The following is a 21334-nucleotide window of genomic DNA, read 5'->3' on the forward strand; positions in this document are numbered from 1 at the left end:
ACTTTCTTGTTCTCTGTCCATCACCATTCTTCTTCTCAGCACATATTTTTCCACCAAGTACAAAGCAATGTAGGCTAATAAAATACAAGGCTCTTTCTCCCCACTCCATTTCCAATTCTTGGTCACTAATAATGTGTTAGTGACATAATACTTCATAGAAATACCATTTGATATAAAGGCTACTATTCACAGTATTTTGAACTCTTGAAATAAAGAAAATACAGATAGTCCTTTGTCTATGAGTTCTGTTCTATGAATTAATCAAAAAGTCTGTTTGCATCTCATAATACATTTCTCATGGAAATAACTTTAAAAATGGCGATAGAACTTAATTAGAGGAGAGGAAAAGAGGCCTAAATTATTATACAACCTAGTAAATGTTTCTATAACCCCCAGGTGGGTTAATGGTGGGTCTAATAAGGAGATGGTGGCACCTGCCCCATGGATGCATGCAGCATTGTTAGTGGCCACACTGCCATCATTTCTACTTCAAGAGGATACAGGCCCCACAAGCTGAGGATGGTGTGGCTGCTGAGGCTCTGCACTTTGCCAGAGCACTTGTAAATTGGGTGTTTTAATGTCAGAGATTGCCAAACTATGATTAAGCCCTGATATATAGAGTTGTAATCTAGAAGTATGTTTGGGATTTTAGGGATCTATTTGAACTGTGCATTACTGTATATTATTAGAGTAACAGTTTCTTTCATTTAAAATTTTATCTTAAAATCACCAACTATTCAGAAAAGTAGAATTAATAATGGAATGAATTTATGAATCTCCATCACTTCCATTCATGAGCTATCTTTTTTTATTTTATTTTTATTGCAAAATACTTTGTAGCAAAACCTAGATCTCACGTCATGTATACTTCAGTTTCACAACTGTAAAAGTTACATTTCCAACATAATGATGATGCATTATAACTCCCAAACAATGCTTTTATCATATAATACTGTTTATAATCAATTTCCCACATTGCCTATAAAATGTCTCTTATGTTTACTGTGTTCAAATCAGTATTCAAACAAGATTCCTCACAACATTGGTTATTATCTGTTTGAAATACCTTTTCATCTTAAGCAGTCCCCTCTGACTTTTTTCCCCCATATCACTGACTTGTTACCAAATTCATGTCAATGTCAGGATTGTTACCAAATTTATGTGTCACATCAATATCACATTCCCTTAAGGATCATTTAAATTTTTTTAGAACTTATATATCCTCTAAATGGAACTTAACACTAGGGGTAAGTAATTTTGTAAAATATCATAACAGTGTATTATTTTTGTCATTGGTAGGCTCTAATAAATCCATTTAAATAGTGATTAAGGAAAGCAAAATATTGTTATCTTCTGTAACCCATGGAAGAAAGAATAATGTAATTGAGATGTAAAAAGGTTCCAACATTGCCCAATATTAATTATATAGCATAACCACTGTCTTTTTTACACATGGCCTGCTATTTTTGTTTATTACACTTACCTGGTTCCTATACTCCTTATGATTTACAGACTCTGGAACAGTGGATTCTTACTGAGAAATGTTGCAAGAGAACATTATAGAGTTATATACCATATTTTGAAGGGATTTTAATTATAAAAAAAGATCCGTTTATATATCTGACGTTGATTTGTGCCTCTAGGATACACTGGTAGATGGTATATCTACAGGTGAGAGACCAGTTAGGATTCTATTTGAATGAGCAGGATCACCCTAATAGATAAACAGCTACAATAGGAGGTTGTTGCTACATGGCTGATTATTGGGTGAAACCAACCCCCAAAATAAATATAATACTGTATTTTTCTCTCCCCTATTCATGTTCCGCTAACATAAATCATCAAAGGCAACCCTAGCTGGTTTGGCTCAGTCAGTGGATAGAGCGTTGGTTTGCGGACTGAAGGGTCCTGGGTTTGATTCAGGTCAAGGGCACATGCTGGGGTTGCAGACCCAATCCCGGGGGGGCGGGGGGCTTGCAGGAAGCAGCCAATTAATGATTCTCTCTCATCTTTGATGTTTCTATCTCTCTCTCCCTCCCCATTCCTCTCTGAAAAATCAATAAAAGTATTAAAAATAAATAAAGACATAGTTGAAAGGTAAAAAAAAAAATGGGAGAATTATGACTTGGCAATAAAACCATTTTACAGTACCATTTAAAATTCTCAGAACATTATTATATAGATACTGTTATTACTTCCATTTTAAAGGTGACAAAACGGAGTTATAAAAAGCTTGTTATTTTCCCAAGAACAGAGAGATAAATGGAGAATCCAGGAATCAAACTGAGGTATTCTAGCTCTTAACCTAATAGCAGACTCTCAGAATAGATTTATGAGCTTATTTTTGTCTTTATGTGAGCACCAAGTGATAGAAAAACTTCCAATTCTGATGCCAACCCTGATCTTAACCCATGAGGGGTTTTAATGTGAATACTTATATATTACATGTGCGTTTAATAATAATGTGTGTATAAACATTCCTTTTGCTTTAAACAGGTCATTGATAACCTTGGTCCTTTGGAACTGATCCTTAACACACCTAGCCATCACAGGGTGCATCATGGTAAGGAATTTGATCTCTTCTTTCCTTTTTCATTTATTTAAAATGACACTAGTTTTCATCATTTCATCGTAATTACCCAACATAGTCAGCACACACTGTGTAAATAGGCATCTCTTCTTCCTTTGAATCTCCAAAGCTAGAACCAGAAACAAACAAACCCACCAACAACAATTCTTATCTGGATTTTGGATTTTTCTTTTTGCCTGAATCTCCTCAGGTATAGTGGGGGCGGGGGGGGGGGACAAACAAACAAAAACTGAGCTAAACAGCTGAGTGGATGGATGTACACTTTATATCTTGAAGGCCACTCCTTTACCTGATGCTGAGAGTCATTCCTATCTAGAGCCAGAGAGTGCCTGATTTTGAAAACTGTTGGGATTTGAGAAAAGCCTAATAAGAAACACTTTCCTTTTCTGCTTCAATTCTGTGAACAAACCTTGCCTGCACTGCATTTGCCTGACAAAGAGAAAGTCCCATGTGGCTAGTGCCTAAAGTTTAAAGATGCCAACTTAAGAAATAATAGAAATGTTTGCATTGTGCACCCAAGGATCTGGACAAGAATGTGCATATCAGCATTACATGTAACAGGAGAAAAAGAGACCTAATTAACATGTTTATCAGCAGTAGAACAGACAAACTGCAGACAATGCATGTAATGGGAAACTATATCCCCTTGACAACACTATTATGACACGCAGTGGCATGAATGAATCTCACAAACATGATGTTGAGATAAAGAAGCCGGTAATAAAAGAAGAAATACTATTGTTCTCTTTTATAAGTTTCCAGCAATCAGACAGCACAGAAGCACTGTAGGTCTGCATTCCCGAGGGGTCAGGTCCCTTTTCCCATGGCAGCGGAGAGAGTGGGTGCCCAAGCTCCCCCAGAAAGAGGAGAGGACAAGGTCATGCGACACATGTTAGTTGCCTCCTGTGAAGTCAACAGCCATTCCCCTACCACAAGGGCATCATTAGTGAGGGGTGGAGAGGACAAGAGTATTATACTCTTAGGATTCCTCCATATAAAAGAAAACATAAGGAGTGGAGAAGAGCAAGGCCACTTTGAAAAAGAAATAGTTTAGAGTTTCCCCTGTTTGATTTCAGAGTGCCTTTCCACACACGTTGCTTTTTTTAAAACGTATTTTATTGATTTTTACAGAGAGGAAGAGAGAGGGATAGAGAGTTAGAAACATCGATGAGAGAGAATCATCGATCAGCTGCCTCCTGCACACCCCCTACTGGGGATGTGCCCGCAACCAAGGTACATGCCCTTGACCGGAATCGAACCTGGGACCTTTCAGTCTGAAGGCTGACGCTCCATCCACTGAGCCGAACCAGTTTTGGCGACACACGTTGCTTTACATCAGCTTCAGCACTATTAACTGTGAGGAGCCGGCAAGGCCATGGCATACTCAGCCCCAGGGCGCTCTCAGCCAGGTTCAGTGAACCTGAGTGGGGGCAGTGAAGGATTAGAGAAGATAGACAAGAGAAGGAAAGCTGGGACTCGGTGGGACGCTGCTTCCCTGATGGGGACCCAACAGCACCACAGGCTACAAGCCGTGTCTTTATTTTATAGCCGATGCCAGGAGGCAAAGTAAGGGCGTGGTCAAGATGTTTACAAGATGTTCTCGTGGGTTTCAGTCTCACTCAATTACATGCACCTGATCAAGCTTTGTTTACTTGCAGCCTATATCACTTAGGCATGTGGGGCCACGTGTTCAGACCATAGGTTCAAGCTTACAACTACAGCTGTTGGCTATAATTGTGCTGGGAGGCTCTGCCCTCCAAGCTGGGACTTGCACGTGGCCACGAGAGGACTGTGCCCTCTCATTGGTCCAAGGCTTGAACCTGTCCAAACACTGTAGCCACGCCCCACAATTAACATTTTCATATTAATTTTAGAAAGATCAGATAGTTCTTTGGGGCCACGGGGGCTGTCGTGTGTATTACAGCATGTTGGTCTCTACATACTTAGATGCCAGTAACATCCCCTCGCAGTTGTGACTACCAACGTCTTCAGACATTGCCACATGTCCCTTAAAGGGCAAAGTGCTCCCCGATCCAACTGAGAGCCACTGTTTACGCCGTGTATGGCCACAGGTTGTATATCTGTGTACCAGCCCACTCTACATTTGTACCAGTGGGAGATTTTTCCTGATGTTTTCACTTTCAAATGTGTATTTGCATGTAGGAAAGGTGTGTAAAAAAATGAGAACACCAGAAAACAGTGGGTTTGTTGGAGTAGTGGTTTGGTGGGTTAATATTCTTGATCCTATTGATAACCATTGGATTGTCTGTTATTATTAGATAAATTATGCCCAGCTATTTAAATTATAATTTGAATATTTTAGAGCAGAAAAAATATCATAAATGTTATGAGTAAATAAAAAATTGAGGTTAATTTGATTTTCACGGTGTATTTTATAATTTTTAAAAATAGTAACATCTCACTCTAGGTAGGAAATTTTCTTTCTGGAAAAAATGCAGAGAAAATGAGTGGACATAATGCCCTTAAAATTTTAACAAAATACAATTACACATATTATCTATCTTATTTTCTAGTGGTATTTTTTTTGGATATTTTAATTTTAATTATTCTTTTCCATAGTCCCAAAATAGAATTATTTATAATTATCCAAGATTTTTTAAATCCTAAAACATTGTGAACACACACTTGTTTTTTTCATCTGGGATAATTCTTAATAGTTTTAAGGAAATCTTTGCTCTTTTTAGTAAAATTAATTAAAAAACAAAATGAAAACTCACTTTCCTAGCAAATAAAAGCTAATGTTATCAGTGGAAAGACATTCCTAGGAAAATCATTATGTTACATAAATCTTAATTTTGTGAATGGGTTCAAGATGAGATATTTCAAGAATCATAACTTTATTCTTTAAAAATATTTTTTAAATATTTTCTTCATAGGCAGAAACCGTTATTGCATAGACAAAAATTATGCCGGCACACTTATTATATGGGATAGAATTTTTGGTAAGTAAAATGTACCAGAATTTTCAAGATTTAATTAGCTCCTTAACTCTCAGAAAGTCAAAGATCATACCCTTAATGTTTGTCTTCCAGGGACATTTGAGCCAGAGGATAAAAAAGTTGTGTATGGTTTGACACATCCCATTAATACATTTGATCCACTCAAGGTGCAGGTAATGTATTCAGTTTTATTCTCTCTGAATTGATCATATTCTATCATTAAAAGAATGATAGGCAATACACTTTTAAAAGGTAGTAGTGGATTACACTATCCTGGAAAAAATTGTTAGTTGTGAAAGAATGTGAAAATAACCCTGGCATTTAAACAGACTTAAATCAAATTGGGCAAAATACATTAGAAAGCAATTAATACAATTTTTAAACATGTCTACTACCTAGAATTTAAACATGGCTCTTTAGCAAACATATTCTTTCTCAGAATAGATCTGAAATATATTCATGCATTCAGAACGGATGGTAGTAACATGTATAATTAAGGCTGATCCCACAGTAAGAAAAATATTTGCTTCAAGTCTGCATGACTCTGGTTAGAAATTCAGTGCAAGGCTTTGCCCACTCTTCCTGGATCTGTGTGCCAGGAACTATTATGGGTTGGTTAGGTCTGCATGTTCCCTCATCTGCGAAGACTTGTTTTCTGTCCTACACGTGGTATGGTTGTTCACTGGTCTCAATGGTTGGCACTAGAGAAATTAGGAATGTCTGTGAAGCTCTGATATGTCAGCCACAGACCACCTCAAACACTTCTGGGGTTAGGACTAGTAAATGAAAAAAGATAAGAATGCTTGAAACCCTAAAGAGGTCAGCCAGTGACAGCGCTGTCCCAGGGACTAGGTTTATGGCATTCAGGAAAGAAGAAAATTACAGGTTCATGTGGGTCTGCTTTTCAAACTTCTTCACATTTTTAAGAAAGTAAAAATAAAAATAAATTGATATTTATTGAGCTGTTACTATGTGCAGGCCATTGCTAACAGCGCAGCATAAATATTTGATGTAAGCATTACTCAAACATTTTGAGGTAGTGGTTCTTTTCAGCTCCAATTGTTGGTGGACGAAACTGAGGTTCTCAGGATTTAAATGATTCACCCAACTACACACAGCTTATTAAGGGTGAACTTAGCCAAGATGGATTCCAGGCCAAGCCCAAAACTTGCTTAACTCAATTTAAATTTTACACGCTCCTGCCTCTTTACAGAAAAGACCATTACAAGTGAAACACATTTTTATCTCATACTTCAAAAGAAAAAATTGACTACTTTTTCTTTTCTACAGCATTTCTCTCTTGGTTTCTTGGTCTCTCTCTCTCTCTCTCTCTCTCTCTCTCTCTCTCTCTGTCTCTCTCTCTCTCTCTCTCTCTGTCTCTCTCTCTCTCTGTGTCTCTCTCTCTCTGTCTGCCATTATTAAGAACATATATCTCAGGAGAATACTAAAGAAACATTTCAGGGTACTTTCTTAATAATAAGCTTTATAGAATCAAAACCAATTTGGAAATAATACATTAAGAGCTGCTTCTTCACTTGTGTAGTCCTGTCTCTGTTGTGAGGAGATTAACAAGGAATTGGACAACTTGGTTTCTGTCCTGTATGACAGAACCTTTCAAACTTAAAGGGCATGTGAATCATGGGAGCATCTGATGAAAGTGTGGATTCTGCTCAGCAGGGCTGGGTCTGTCCAAGACTCTGTTCCTGACAGGCTCCCAGGCTATGTCTGTGCTGCTGGTTCATGGCTGAACATTTAAATAGAAAGGCTTTGGAAATGTGCACTCTTGCTGAGGAAGAGCAGCTCATGTGGAGGCTGAAAAAAGAGATTGAAAACTGTACAACATGAGCTGCACGAAAAGTTGGATGCTTAGGATTTGGAGAAAGACACTATTCAGATAATTCAGATAATCATAAGTACTAATGAGCTGCTGCTGAATTTGTGTCAGTTTCAGATCTCCAGGCATCTACCCCTCACATAAACATTTTCTTTACTGTAGTAAGTGTCACAGCAGTGTCCATGGATTAGTCTTCTACATGGTCAGAAATGTCAAATCAGCAAGATGTGATAATTAGGAGTTCCAGAACCTACAAAAACATACACCTACTTTCACTTATATTCCTTTATATTCAGCTCAGTCTCTCACCTTGTCCTCAGAAGCATAGAAAAAAAACACACAAAAAAAACCTTGGGATTTTTTTCTTTATTATTCGGCATAAACAATTCACTTTGCCCTTCTTTGGGGTCCAAGAGTTTCAGAGAATGGGGTAGCAAATAAGTGAGAAGGCACTCCTGATTTTAAAACATTACCATACACTCTCATGGTTTGTGTCTAGTATGATAGCAATAAAATTGCAGTCAGGTTTCAAAACAACACAACAGGTATATATTAATGTATAATTTCTAAATACATTAACTTTCTGCATTATTACTATTATTATTGCAAAGCTCCAGGGTAAGTTTCCATCTAACATTTTCTTTTTCCTCAAAATTTGCTTCACTAAATCCTGAATGGTTCCTTAATTGCTTAAGATTCCTTATTTAATATTTAAGCAATTTTTAAAACCATTTTTAACCCTAGCAGTTTGAATTCTTTGAGATACAGAGAAAATGCAAGCAAGACCACAAATTTGTATGGAGCTAAAGCTTCTTTTTACATGAATTTATTACTACACTTATAATACAACTCATCTCTAGAGTCTATAGTTGATATTCAACCTCTATTATTTTTAATCATATGATGGATTATGACAAGTGTGGCATTTATAGCTAATTATCCTAATAGCTAATATTTATTGGGTACTTATCATGTATGGACTTACTTTTAACTTCCTTACGTGTGAAATATATGTTATTTGAAGAATGGGGATTCCTGTTAAAAGCTTCAAGGCAAATTTTTGACTCAGTCATCAAACGTTTTCTTTTCTTATTACAGAATACTAGAGACCTGGTGCATGGAATTCGTGCATGGGAGGGGGGGCGGTCCCTCAGCCCGGCCTGCACCCTCTCTAATCTGGGACCTCTTGGGGGATGTCTGACTGCCAGTTTAGTTGACATCCCTTTGGCAATTCAGGACTGCTGGCTCCTAACCGCTCACCTGCCTGCCTGCCTGATCACCCCTAACCACTCTGCCTGCCTGCCTGGTTGCCCCTAACCACCCTCCCCTGCTGGCCTGGTTGTCCCTAATCACCTCTGCCTCAGCTCCCACCACCGTGGCTTTGTCCGGAAGGAGGACTGGATGACCGGAAGATAACCAGTCAACCCAATCTAATTAGCATATTACCCTTTTATTAGTATAGATGGCATTTTTAATACTCAGAGATCTGCTATCAAAAATAGCTTTCAACATTTTTCCTTAATATGACGTTTGTCTATAACTCAACAGAATAAATAATTATTTTTAAATAAGTGACATATATTCAATATTTATATCTTTCCATTTAGCAAGACTTTAGAAAAGATGTCATTTGACATGGATATTGAGTACTCAGGATTCTAGTTAATTCCACTAGAAGCAAAACCTCTTAACTCACTTCTTCTACTTTGCTGAGTTTCTAAATAATTGACCTATTTTTTAATTTCCAAGTTATAATTCTGAAATATTGGCAAGGACACATTTAAATTTAAAGGTATGCAGAATACATAAATAAATTATATTTTAATGCAGTTGCATATTAAATAACATTAATCAAATTATATATAACATACTAAATATGTAAAATACAGTAAATTAAATTAAATACACGATTTATTATATTTAATCTTTTTAAGAGATTTTTTATTTTAAATAAGCAATTTTTTATTCTTCTAGTTCCACCATTTAGTTTACATGTGGACTACATTCTGGGCCACACCTGGAGTCTTCAATAAGTTCTCTGTCATATTTAAAGGACCAGGATGGGGACCAGGTAAACCAAGACTTGGACTGAGTGAAGAAATCCCTGAGGTAAATAGAGTTCCTGGGTTTGATGATGGCAATGATTAGTCTCTTATAATGAGGTCTACAGCCAGCCTGTGTATATGCTGACTTCATGCAAATCTGAAAAAAAAAATGTTCTCTTAAACAGATGCAGCTTGGTGGTGCATAACTTAATGAGTGGACACCACCTAGGGGCCAATAAGAGGGGTGACTTCACCCAGTCAGACACTGCCTCTTACCAGGGAGCATTGTTTAGGGGATGGAGCAACAGAGGCGATTTTGAGACCCACCCAAATCCATAGCCAGGAGACATTGTGTAGTTCAGACACCCATGCAGCTCAGTCACAGAATCCTAAACCACTGGAGATGGAGGGATCCTTAAAGATAAATTAGTCTAGTCTTTATTTTGTTCATGAAAACCTGAGGTCTCCAGAATGGAAGGTCTAAAGTCACACCAAGATGATGTAGTTATTGGATTAGACCACACCATTATTCATTCTGTAGTAGAATAGAAACATTAAATACAGAAATCCCATTTTAAAACAAAAAATAAGCAAGGTCTAGAGATTTAAAAACGGGAAACCAAATGAAATATTAAGTTTTATTCCATAATTCCTCTTATAGACACGGAAAAGGAATTTCTTTCCAGGTATTCAGGATTTATATTGTTGTTCCTTATGAAAATAACTGCCATTAATAGTAATATAGAAACAACAGAAATAGTAAACTACTGTTGATTTCAAAGATAACTATGAGTATAAAATTTAGCCAGTATTTCAAGGAAATAAAATAATATATTTCATATGGGTGTTGTTCTTATTTTCAAAAATATCCTGATATAAGTAAGGTTGTTTTCTCATCTAGTTATGAAAGATTCTATGTTGAAATTTCTCAGATCCATTTGGTTATGTTTAGTCAATTATGTAATAAGAGCTAACTTGATATAAGTGAAAATATTTTGCTTATTTCAGCTCCAAAAAGTCCAGTTAACTATTGTCTATTTGTTGTTGTTTTTAAATAGATAACCTAAAGTTAATATTTTTAAGTCCTATTGTTGCTTAAATCTGAATTAAAAAATAGAATCATAGTGTTTCTTGGAAACTCTGTAGTTTGAGAAAGTTGTTTCTAATAGGGCAACATTTCCCTTTGAGGCATAATTATTTCCACTACCCAAAGTCACCTTCCATTTTCCCTTTTGCTATATTTTCATGTACATATAGTCATGGACATATTTTTCTATTTATATTTTCATATTTCATATTTTCGTGTTCATTTTGGTTATGTTTATCACCAGTACATATTGCCAAATCAATTCTTACTTTGTTCTACATAAGGCAGACTAAATCAGAATCAGAATGCGGAAATGAAAAAAAGGTGTCCTAACTTTTATATTTTTTCTATCTCAAAAAATGAATGTTAGAATCATTTTTTTTGAGGGGGGTGGATAGCAAAACCTTTGCTTTCTTTTTGCATATCTTCTCTTCATAGTCTGAATTTCAATGAGAGGAATAAGCCAGGGAGCGATATCAATGAGAGGCTTCTTCCTTGTCTTCCTAGGTTACCGGGGAAGAAGTTCCCTACTCATCATCGGCGCCTTACCTATTGAAGGTCTATGCAGTTGTACAGTTTGCTGTGATGCTAGTCTTTTATGAAGAGACCTTTGCAAATAAAGCTGTAAGTATTGTCCTTTTTAAATAGTGTGAAAAATCATGTCATTTTTCTTGATAAAATATCTCACATTAAAACAGGTAAATTCATTCCTCTAGACTATTGAATGTAATTTAATTATATCCAAAGTGCTTCAGTGTAGAATTTCCATCAAATGGTATACTATTGATCTAAATGATAAAGAGTAAATAATTTGCCACAAATAAATTCCTCATCCATTACAAAAAAAGTATTTTGGAAGTTAGAATTAAATGTCTGGGAAAATACTTTATATTAATTTTAACCTACTTACCTTCAATGAGAGCATACCCTGATACTTTGACATTAGAAAATTTTCAATGTAGGGTTGACTTCATTTGTCTTTTCCTTTCTAAACATTCAGAATATTCAGAATAACCAGAGCTCAGGACCAGGGTTTAGAATCTGGATTCTAAATCAGGCATTACCACCTGGGGAGGTTTTTTTTATTTCTTTGGGTATGTATGTGTGTGTGTTTGCCACATAAAAATACTCTCACTGCCTACAGTTTTTAGAAAACAAAAATAGCATAATATATGTAAAAATACACAGTACATTGTAAAAAGATAAAAAAGATAAATACAAAGGTATTTTTTAAATGTGTTTTGTTTTCTAGATTTATTTATATTATTTTCTTCCTGAAATGATTTACATTAGTTCAAAGAGGTACTTAAATTATAGTAAGGTATCTAATTTGGAAGTAGGTGAACTTGAACATAGAATCACAGAAAAATAAAAAATTCAGTGTCTTTGACTTTGTTACCAGGAAAATATATACCTCATGAAATAACATCATTAAATTGGGAATTTTGACAGTTCACATGAGTCAAATAATGCCATCAGGAACCTTCACATTCTTTCTTACAGCTCTGCTTTTCTCAAAATGCAGATTCTCTTCCAGGTATTCAGCCTTCGTGGTAGCGAGGTGGCTGTCAGGTCGCTCTAGCTTTCAGCACTGCCTCACAAAAAATGCCATAAGTGAAAGTTTTACAGTGCAGTCTGATGTGAGGCTTGGTTCAGCTAGGTATCACTGAACCAGGCAATGTGGTCAAGTGCGAGTCATTGGCCATTCGGTCTATGAATGGGAAGATAGGGTCAGCTCCATGGGATCCTCATTGACCAAGAGAAGGGATGGGATGGTTTGGAAGAAAAATTGAGATGATAATAAATAGAAAAAGGGAAATAGATTGGAGTTGGCAAAAATAAATACTAGATCTCCATAAATCATTCTCACACAAAAATATGTGATTTGAACTTGTTTTCAAAAAATATTCTTTAAACACTTATAAAAATGCATATATATAAACCTTCCTGCAGGATACCAGAAATGTCATGAGACTATAATGGTGGGAAATATACTGGCTTACTGCTGGCACCCTCATCCACATATGTACTACAACTAATGAAACCAATTCCACATTGTAGCAGGTTCATTTGCCTTTAGCTTCACAAGAGACAAAATTAAAACCCAAGAATGTATTTCAGGAGCAAAGCTTTCTTAGAAGTAGCATGAACTATATCAGTGGTCGGCAAACAACAGCTCACGAGCCACATGCAGCTCTTTGGCCCCTTGAGTGTTCTAACGCCACTTCTTCAAAATAGACTCTCCCAGGCCGAAAACCGACTTCTGCACATGGGCCACGAAGTTTCAATCGCACTGTACGTGTGTGCCCGCACGTGGTATTTTGTGGAAGAGCCACATGTGGCTTGCAAGCGTGGTTTGCCGACCACTGAACTATATCACTCTCAGCAATGCACCTGTAGATATCGAACTACCCTAATGTTTAGAATTATTGATGGCTTAACCTAAGGCCTCACAATCATCTCTTCAAGTATTATGTAATTAACCCATCACTGATTACTTTGTTATCTTAATTTGTTCACCTAATTTATGACTAAAATATATATGTAATATAGAGTTCAGGTAGTTGAATGAAACCAGAAGAAAAGCAAGATCATCTGCATCTAAATACAGCATAGGGAAAAGTAGGTCTGTAATTGTGAGTACATGACACATAGTTTGTTCTTGTATTATTATTTATTACTAGTGGCCCGGTGCACGAAATTCGTGCACATTAAAAGGGAATTAATGAGAGGAAATATTTTAATATTGCTACTTGCCCTTTCTCTATAATAGGAGTGTCTGGCTGGCCCCATCCCCATTGGGTGATACTAAGACCTGGCTGGCCCCACCCGCTGAGCAGGGGATGCAGCCTCAGGTCCCCTTGCCCTGGCCGACGACATGCAGCCTCACCCAGACCCGCCATGCCATGAGACCCCAGACCCTCTGTACCGCAGGACCCATCAATGAACCTCCTGGTGATGGGTCATTTGGTCGTTATGGATAAAAATAAAGTCATGCACTTAAGCATGCACATTAATTTTCAATGCCTGATTTGTCTACATTCTCTAAATTGCAAAATAAGTAAGATCTTCAGCCAGATAGCATCATAATGCCAAGGTCCTTATATAATGACACATACCATTCTCTCCACTCAGTATGCTCCATTTGAATGGATTAAATGTATATGACTCCTATGAAAGGCACTGCTGCTTGCTCTTAATAGAGGAAGCATTAGCTCATTACCTAACGCCATAAAGTAGTTTAAATGGCATATACTGACTTGAAGAACAGAAGGAAAAATAACAAAACAAAACAACAACAACAAAAAAAAAAGAATAAACAAAATTCAGTTCTGTGGATGGCAGAATCCTCTCCCTTTCCCTTTGTTTTTTTCTGCTTTTACCATGAACCTATTTGCACTCTGCCTCAAAATCAACACAAAAGACAAAATCAGATGCTGTAATCTGCCTCTTATAGTGCCATTTGAGTACAAAGATGTGTTTTTCAATCTTTACCTTTTTTTAAAAAAAAATCAATGCAGCTCAAACTTGCTCCCAACATTCCAGGAGCCAGGCCAACGTGGCTGTGCGAACACACCTTTGCTAGGTGCTGTCAGGCTTCAGGGCTGGGGCAGGGAACACGCCAGTTGTTGCTGGAAACGAATCAGCTCTCCTCTCTACATAGCAGGAGTCTTTTCATTATAAAACTAGCGTTCACGTTGCAGGAAAAATTCTGCAATAGGGTTTCCTGCTGCATTTTACCCCGCCCTGCCTGCTCTCCTCCCTTGTCCCCCGCCCCGCGTTCTCTGCTAGCCCCCCTGCTTTTCTCCCTTCTCTGCCAGCCCGCTCTCCTTCCTTCTCCCCCGGCCCCGCCTCCGCTCCTCCCTTCTCCCCCAGCCCTGCCTCCGCTCCTCCCTTCTCCCCCGCCTCGCCTTCTCCACCAGCCCGCTCTCCTTCCATCTCCCCGGCCCCGCCTCCGCTCCTCCCTTCTCCCCCAGCCCCGCCTCCGCTCCTCCCTTCTCCTCCCCCTGGCTTGCTTGCTTCTCCGCAGCTTTGCTCCCTTCTGCAGCTCTTGGCTTCTTTCTAGGCTGTCTTGATATGCAAATTAGCCGCCATCTTTGTTGGGTGATTTGCATATTCGTCCTGATTGGTTGGTGAGCGTGGCTTGGCTGGTGGGCATGGCTTGGGCGTAGCGAAGGTGCGGTCAATTTGCATATTTGTCTATTATTAGATAGGATGCAAAGCAGAAACCATTTTCCATTACCCCCATCCCCAGCCCTCCTCACCCGGGGGGGGGGGGTGGTGCGGGGAAGGGGGTGGTGTAGGAAGAGGCTGAGGGTATATTTAGTCTCGGCTCTTTGATTTCTCTTATTTAACTGAGCCCAGTGACAGCTGCTTCTCTGAGCGCAATGCCAGCCAGCTCAGGGCTAGCCACACCTGGAAGGCAAGTGGCAGAGCTGACCAGGGGCTTTGACCAAGCCCAAGCATCTGGGTCACAGCAACCTCGGCAGGCGGGCTGCTCCCAAAAACTCTAGGCCCCTCCCAGCTCCACACCCCAGCTCCCTGCCCTCCTCCTTTCACCCACAGGTGCCACCAGCGTGGTGTGCCCCAAGGCTTGGTGTGCAGACACCGGGGTTGCAGGTTCAAGACGCTCCACCTCCTCCTGGCACTTTGAGCCATAAGTGCCAGCAGGGACCTTTCCACTGGGTCTTGGTCTTTGGTCACTGCTGAGGTTTTCTGGACTCTCTAGGCCAGGGACAGCCAGGACCTTTGTCTTTGACCAATGCTGTGCCTGCAGCCTGCCTGGGGTACCCCCAGCCCTGGGAAAGTGTGGGGGCGTGGCCGGCCTGGGTGAGGGACCCTGGGGGGAGGTTGGCTAGCTGCCCCACCCTCAACTGGGTTGGGAGAGGTTGATCAGGAGTAAGGCCGGGGGAGGGGCTGGGCAGGGCAGCCATCTTGTGATGGCATTATGGAGTGAGGGTCAATTTGAATATTACCTCTTTATTATATAGGATTTTAGTTATGGTATTATTTGTTATTATTCTTAACCTACTTTGCCCACCCCTATATCTAACTCTTGGTATCCTGACCAGTGTTGAGTGCAGTTTGCATTGTTGAATTAGTTTAGTTGTACTAAACAAAATCACAGAATAAATTGTAGTAATTTATAGAAACAAAAATGGGAATTTACCCATTTACATTTTGAAATAGAGACCCTTAATATTAAGTTCACTAAGAGATTTGAATGTCTTAAGCAAGTGTGAGTGCTTCCTGCATAAAAATGTGGCCAGACACTATTTATATTAAAATATGTAACTTATAGCCTGGTTTTCACAGGATTTTTCAACTACAGTAAAAACTATGAGAAACTCATGTCAATTTATTGACAAAGAAAAATATCAAGTGTCAAAATCCTTTTCAAACTGAAATTAGAGTTGGAGACAGCTTCATTCCTGACACAAATAACTTCTGAAAGGTGCATTTGCTTGTTTCCCACATGTGTTTTTCTTTGCTAAAAACATGCTGTGCAGCTAGGAAAAAAGATTGCTTATTTGCAAAATTTTATAGTGCCTTTCTAGTCTCAGGGATGTTTAAAAGCATACGAAGATGTTAAAATCCAACAGCAATATTTTTTTCCAGATTCGCTATAGCCAATAATCACAGAGAAAAGTTGTGGCTGACTTGTAATTGGGGATCCTGCTGAGGTCCCACAGCCTTTTCTGTTTATGCATATACCAGAGTAGATAAATACTCGCTTGTCTTATGTGTGCGAGTTTTGTATAAATAACTTTGCGAGTCAAAGAAGCAATTTGATGGCCACCACAAAGGTGTAGAAGGCACAGTCCTTTCTTTCTGAAACATGCAATGCATACATTTAAATATATAATGTTTGGTTTAGTGATATGACCCACCGACTTTTATGTTGATTTTGGTATAGTAATGCTTGAGAAATCAATTCCTAAGCTGCCAGGGTCCACTTCATGGGGTGATATCATGAATACGCATTTGAAATCAAAATATATTTCCAAAGTAAAATTATAAAGGCAATGGTATCCTTTAAATAACAGACACACTCAAAACTTTTTGAATATTTAACAGTCTTAGCATGTATAGCTATGTCATTGCAGATATGTTTTTATAAGATTATTTATTGATTTTTAGGGAGAGAAAAATTGATATGAGAACAAAACATTGATCACTGTCTCCTGCACACCCCCTACTGGGGCTTAAGCCCACAACCTGGGCATGTGCCCCGGCAGGGAATCAAACTGGCAAGCTTTTGGTGCACGGGATGACTTCCAACCAACTGAGCCACACGAGCAAGGCTGCAGATATGTTTTTACACAGATTATTTGATGATATATTTCAAGTTAATGAGGCATCTGAGAATATCCTGTGTAAATTTGGAAACAGATTTTTATAGTTCCAAATTCTCTTGGTTTCTTTGTATTCTGTAAAACATTATGGGCACTGATATTTTGCAACTAATGTTTTCATGTTGACTTGTTTTAACAAGACCCTTTGAAAAAGTAATCAATGTGTTTAGTTGTACTCTTATGACAGAGAGTATCATTTGCACAAATTCAGTTTAGCTTAGGTTCTGTGTGAAACCACTCAAGTCAATATCCTCTGTATATTGTTTTCTTCCAGTGTAGCCTGTTGGGATTTAGTTTAATTTCCTAAAGTTTTTAGGTGGTAACTGAAATAATGTGAAAAAAAATGAAATGTGAACCAAAATGAGCATCAATTATAACTTAAAGCCACAAAATGAATGTAATAAATGTGTAGTAAAGAAAGAATATTAGCAAAAGTTATCTTACTAATAAGCATATACTCGTATACTCCAGGAACTTAGAAAAGTGATCATTGTGAGTTTCAATGAAAACTATAATTTTTCTACTATATTGAAATATAATAAAGTAGGAATGTGCACATTAAAATGTCATGTACAACAAATATATCAATTATGAAATCAAATATATCTTTCTCCTATTAGTACTGTCCCCAAATATGGTCAGTATTAGGCAGCAACTTTAAAAGTTATCATACAGTAGCCCTGGGTGGTGTGGCTCACTTGGTTGGGTGTTGTCCCATGCACCGAGAGGTTGCTGATTCGATTCCAGCATCCAGTAGATGTTACTTTCTCTCTTTCTCCCTCTCCTTTCCTCTCTCTCTAAAATCATATTAAGAAAACAAACAAAAAAACAAACAAACAAACAACTTTGTCCATAAGGGAATAGGGCTGATTTATACCATGGTGTGGAGCTGGGATGTTGGATGTGAACAGTAATTATAACTGGTAGCTTTTGCTTATTGTTTATGAATTTGAACAGACGCAATTTAGTTATAGGTATGCATATTAGGTGGTAATGAGTTGAAATTACCTGTAGTTGTTTCGGTAAAGAGAAAAAAGAGAAGGTGTTTGTGTAATGGTTGATCACTATTTTAGCCAATCTGTTATATTACATTCTGGTATTCTCATAAAAGTGAAATATAAACACCATCAGTCAATAGGAAATTATCTAGGGGCTGTGTGTCCAACTCCTTGCTTTTACTGATCCACTTTCAATCTAGAGCCGTCTTTATCTGACCGTAAGCATTAGCTACATAACTACAATCTAGATCTCTATCCCTGCTCCCTTTAAGTTTCTTGCTCATTATACCATTGTCACACTTTGATCCAGGAGGTGTCAGAAGGGGCTAGTTTGAATTTTATGGCAGCATTTATTTCTGGGTGATTATGGAAAAGTGACTAAATCTTTTGTGTCCCAGTTTGTTTTTGTGTGTGTGGTGTTTTGTTGTTTTTTTTTTCAGATATGAAGGAGATATAATGAAAAAAGTGTTGAAACTCTAAAAAGAATTACAGTATATGAAACACATAGCATAGAAGCTATAAAATAGTAGGTCTTCCATAAACACTATTATTATTTTTGACATGTAAACAAAATTCATAGCCCTGTCTGGATAGCTCAGCTCAGTGGGTTAGAGTATCATCCCAATAAATCAAACCAGGTTGTGGATTTGATCACCAGTCAGGGCACATACAAGAATGCATAAATAAGTGCAACAACAAATCTATGTTTCTTTCTCTCTCTCTCTGTCTTTCTGTCTCTATCTCTCTCTCTTTCTTCCTTCCTTCCTCTCTCCCTCCCTCTTTCTCTCTCCTTCCTCTCTAACATCAATGAATAAATAAGAAATAAAGTAAAAATGTTAAAGAATGCATAACTTATTTATAATTATGGCAAAATTGTTATCACTATAATTCCATATATAATACTTTAGACATTATATAAACATATAGATTTCAAATGTATAGATTTGTGTGTGTGAAATTGTCTTCATGTATGTGTTTGCACTCATAAACACATTCTCCTTTAAATATTTTTGTATTCAATACAGCTTTATGTTTAAAACCACAAAGAATTGGTCTTATTAAAAATAGTTATTGGAATGTGGTATTTATTCACAAAAATCTAATTGACTTCTCCATACATGAGGGCATAGGTACTTCAAAAAGTTATAAAAGTCAAATTTTAAAGGAGAATTTTTAGGGGAAAAAAAACACTAAGTAAAGTATCATTATGAAATTGTCTAATTCATTCTTCAAGGATCCAAGGAGATAAATGATATTAGGGAAACCAAATGTCTTCTTTTTGAAAATGTCAACCTCTTTGAGAAATGTCAGTGACAAATGGTGTATTTGGGGCTGTTTTCCATGTCATCTTTCAATTCTAATGAACCTTTGGTAACTCTCCTACAAAACCTGTTGGTCTTTGTGTTTTTATGACAGGCACTGACTCAGCTCACTCTCCTTCTGAGGGTCTGCTTCTTTATCCTGACCTTGACTTCCATCGGATTTCTTCTGGATCAAAGGCAAGAAGTGAAATTCTTTCTTTTTATATAATTTTATAATGTAGTTTTAAAAATACATCTGAAACTTTGATATTCACTAAACATTTGTTATTGAAGAAATAAAGTTGAAACTACAATTTCACCCTTGTATTTTCAGTGAAACAGAGCAGCAGTTTATCTGATTTTATGTCAAGGGTGCATTTTAAATCTAAGCTTTTTAAGTTAAAATTGGGATTTTCAAGTTTATTAAAGAAAATCTATAAATATAATGATTAATTTGGCAGAACATAGACCATAATTCTGAATACTTAATAAAAAATAGAAAACATTTGAGTATTTTCCTTTGCCATTTGAATAGTTCTTAATATGTGTCTGAATGTGTATATATTTAAAGTTTATATCCTTTACCCTCACACAGGATATTTTATTTAAGGAATCCTATTTTAAATACTACCCAGGCCATAAAATACATTCACTTGAACAATTTTAAATTGCTTTTTTGTCATGAGGTATATAAAAAAATACTTTTTTGTTATCGCTTGGTATTTATCAACCATTAATATTAATACTAATACCAACATTTAGGTAATTAATATGTAAGGTGGTTATTAATGCTTACAAAACACTCCAAGATAATATTGCTATAAAGCACATTTTATAAATTAAGAAAGTCAAATAGACAGTAAAAGATCAAACAGAACACAAAGCCAAGCCATGTGATCCAGAATTCAGAAATTATAGAAATTACTTGGTGAAAAATTGCAAAAAAGGTCTGTCATTCTTGAAATCTTATTTTTGTTGTGGTATTATTGTTTTCCAAATAGGTAATCAGTAATCATTAATTTCAGGTTCTGGAATAGCATAAAACTCTGGAGTTTCATCAAGATCCAGGTCCAAATGAACTTCTGGTTAATGAAACTGTTTATAATATGCATTCCGTAGAAACATTTGGTAGAGAACGATGCAGCTGGCACATTTCACATAGCCATATGTAAACAATGTGTAGAATTCTAAACCTGTTTCCTTCAATACTTTAAAAATGGTGTTTATTTTACCATTCATTTTGTTTGGCTCTCTATCCTACTTTTCTACACTAGAAGTCAAGTACATACTGAGCCATAAAACAGGAAAATGGAAAAATATGTCTCAAGTCCACCTGAAATACTTACCCAGATCCAAAGAATCTGAATCACATATTAAACATCACCATTCTATTATTTGAATGCACTTAATAGAATTGACAATCAGCCAATAGCAACTGTATAGTTTCATTTTTTTTTATGAAGATTGGTTTTGTCTCTGTGGATACAAATACTAGACAAAATAAGAAAGCTGTCTATAATAATATCCAAGTATTCTTCTTGTATATAATCACTTAAAAATCTAAACTGCCTCAGGCTTTATTCAGGAGCTCATACTGAGATACATTCTGAGAAATTCGTCATTATGTAATTTTGTGTTTATGCCAACATCGTAGAATGTACTTATGCAAACCTGGATGGTTTATTCTATTGCTGTAACTAGATGTGCTATACTTTTATATGACTGGCAGCATAGTAGGTTTGTTTACACCAGCATCGTTTCAAACATGTGAGTAATTAATGGTAGTCTAAGCCTACCAAAAAGACAGTTGGCTTTCCTTTTTGTATCAAAAGTGCTTGACATAAGCTTTGATTGCTGAAACATCCACTTTAAAGGGACATCCACTCCAAGGCAAGATCTCTGGAATAATTGCCCGTCAGTCACATCCTACTAGATAAAGAGCCAGGTAGCCTCTCCCCACTGAAGCTCCTTTATTTCAGAGATCCTGGTTGATTTGAAAAACTGACCATTGGACTACTTATTTTTTCGCTTCCCACACTTTAAATTCACCTAAAAAGAATGAGCCCATGAAACCCTAGGCCAGTGATGGGCAACCTTTTGAGCTTGGTGTGTCAAACTTTGCCAAAAAACTGAGCATAACTCGGGTAGTGTGTCACTTTGAGG

At 37.2% G+C, this 21334-nt stretch overlaps 1 protein-coding gene across 1 annotated transcript in view; it reads left to right on the top strand.

Annotated features, from left to right (window-relative positions):
• Window positions 1–21334, top strand: part of AGMO (alkylglycerol monooxygenase) — a 281634-nt gene that overhangs the window by 133133 nt on the left and 127167 nt on the right. Inside the window, exons 6-11 of the mRNA XM_079786527.1 lie at window positions 2497–2563; window positions 5488–5553; window positions 5644–5723; window positions 9359–9493; window positions 11024–11140; window positions 19287–19369. Coding sequence (XP_079642653.1) covers window positions 2497–2563; window positions 5488–5553; window positions 5644–5723; window positions 9359–9493; window positions 11024–11140; window positions 19287–19369 — 548 coding nt within the window. The remainder of the gene's footprint in view (window positions 1–2496; window positions 2564–5487; window positions 5554–5643; window positions 5724–9358; window positions 9494–11023; window positions 11141–19286; window positions 19370–21334) is intronic.

This window comes from Cnephaeus nilssonii (genome assembly GCF_951640355.1).
Source record: "Cnephaeus nilssonii genome assembly, chromosome: 12".
Taxonomy (NCBI): domain Eukaryota; kingdom Metazoa; phylum Chordata; class Mammalia; order Chiroptera; family Vespertilionidae; genus Cnephaeus; species Cnephaeus nilssonii.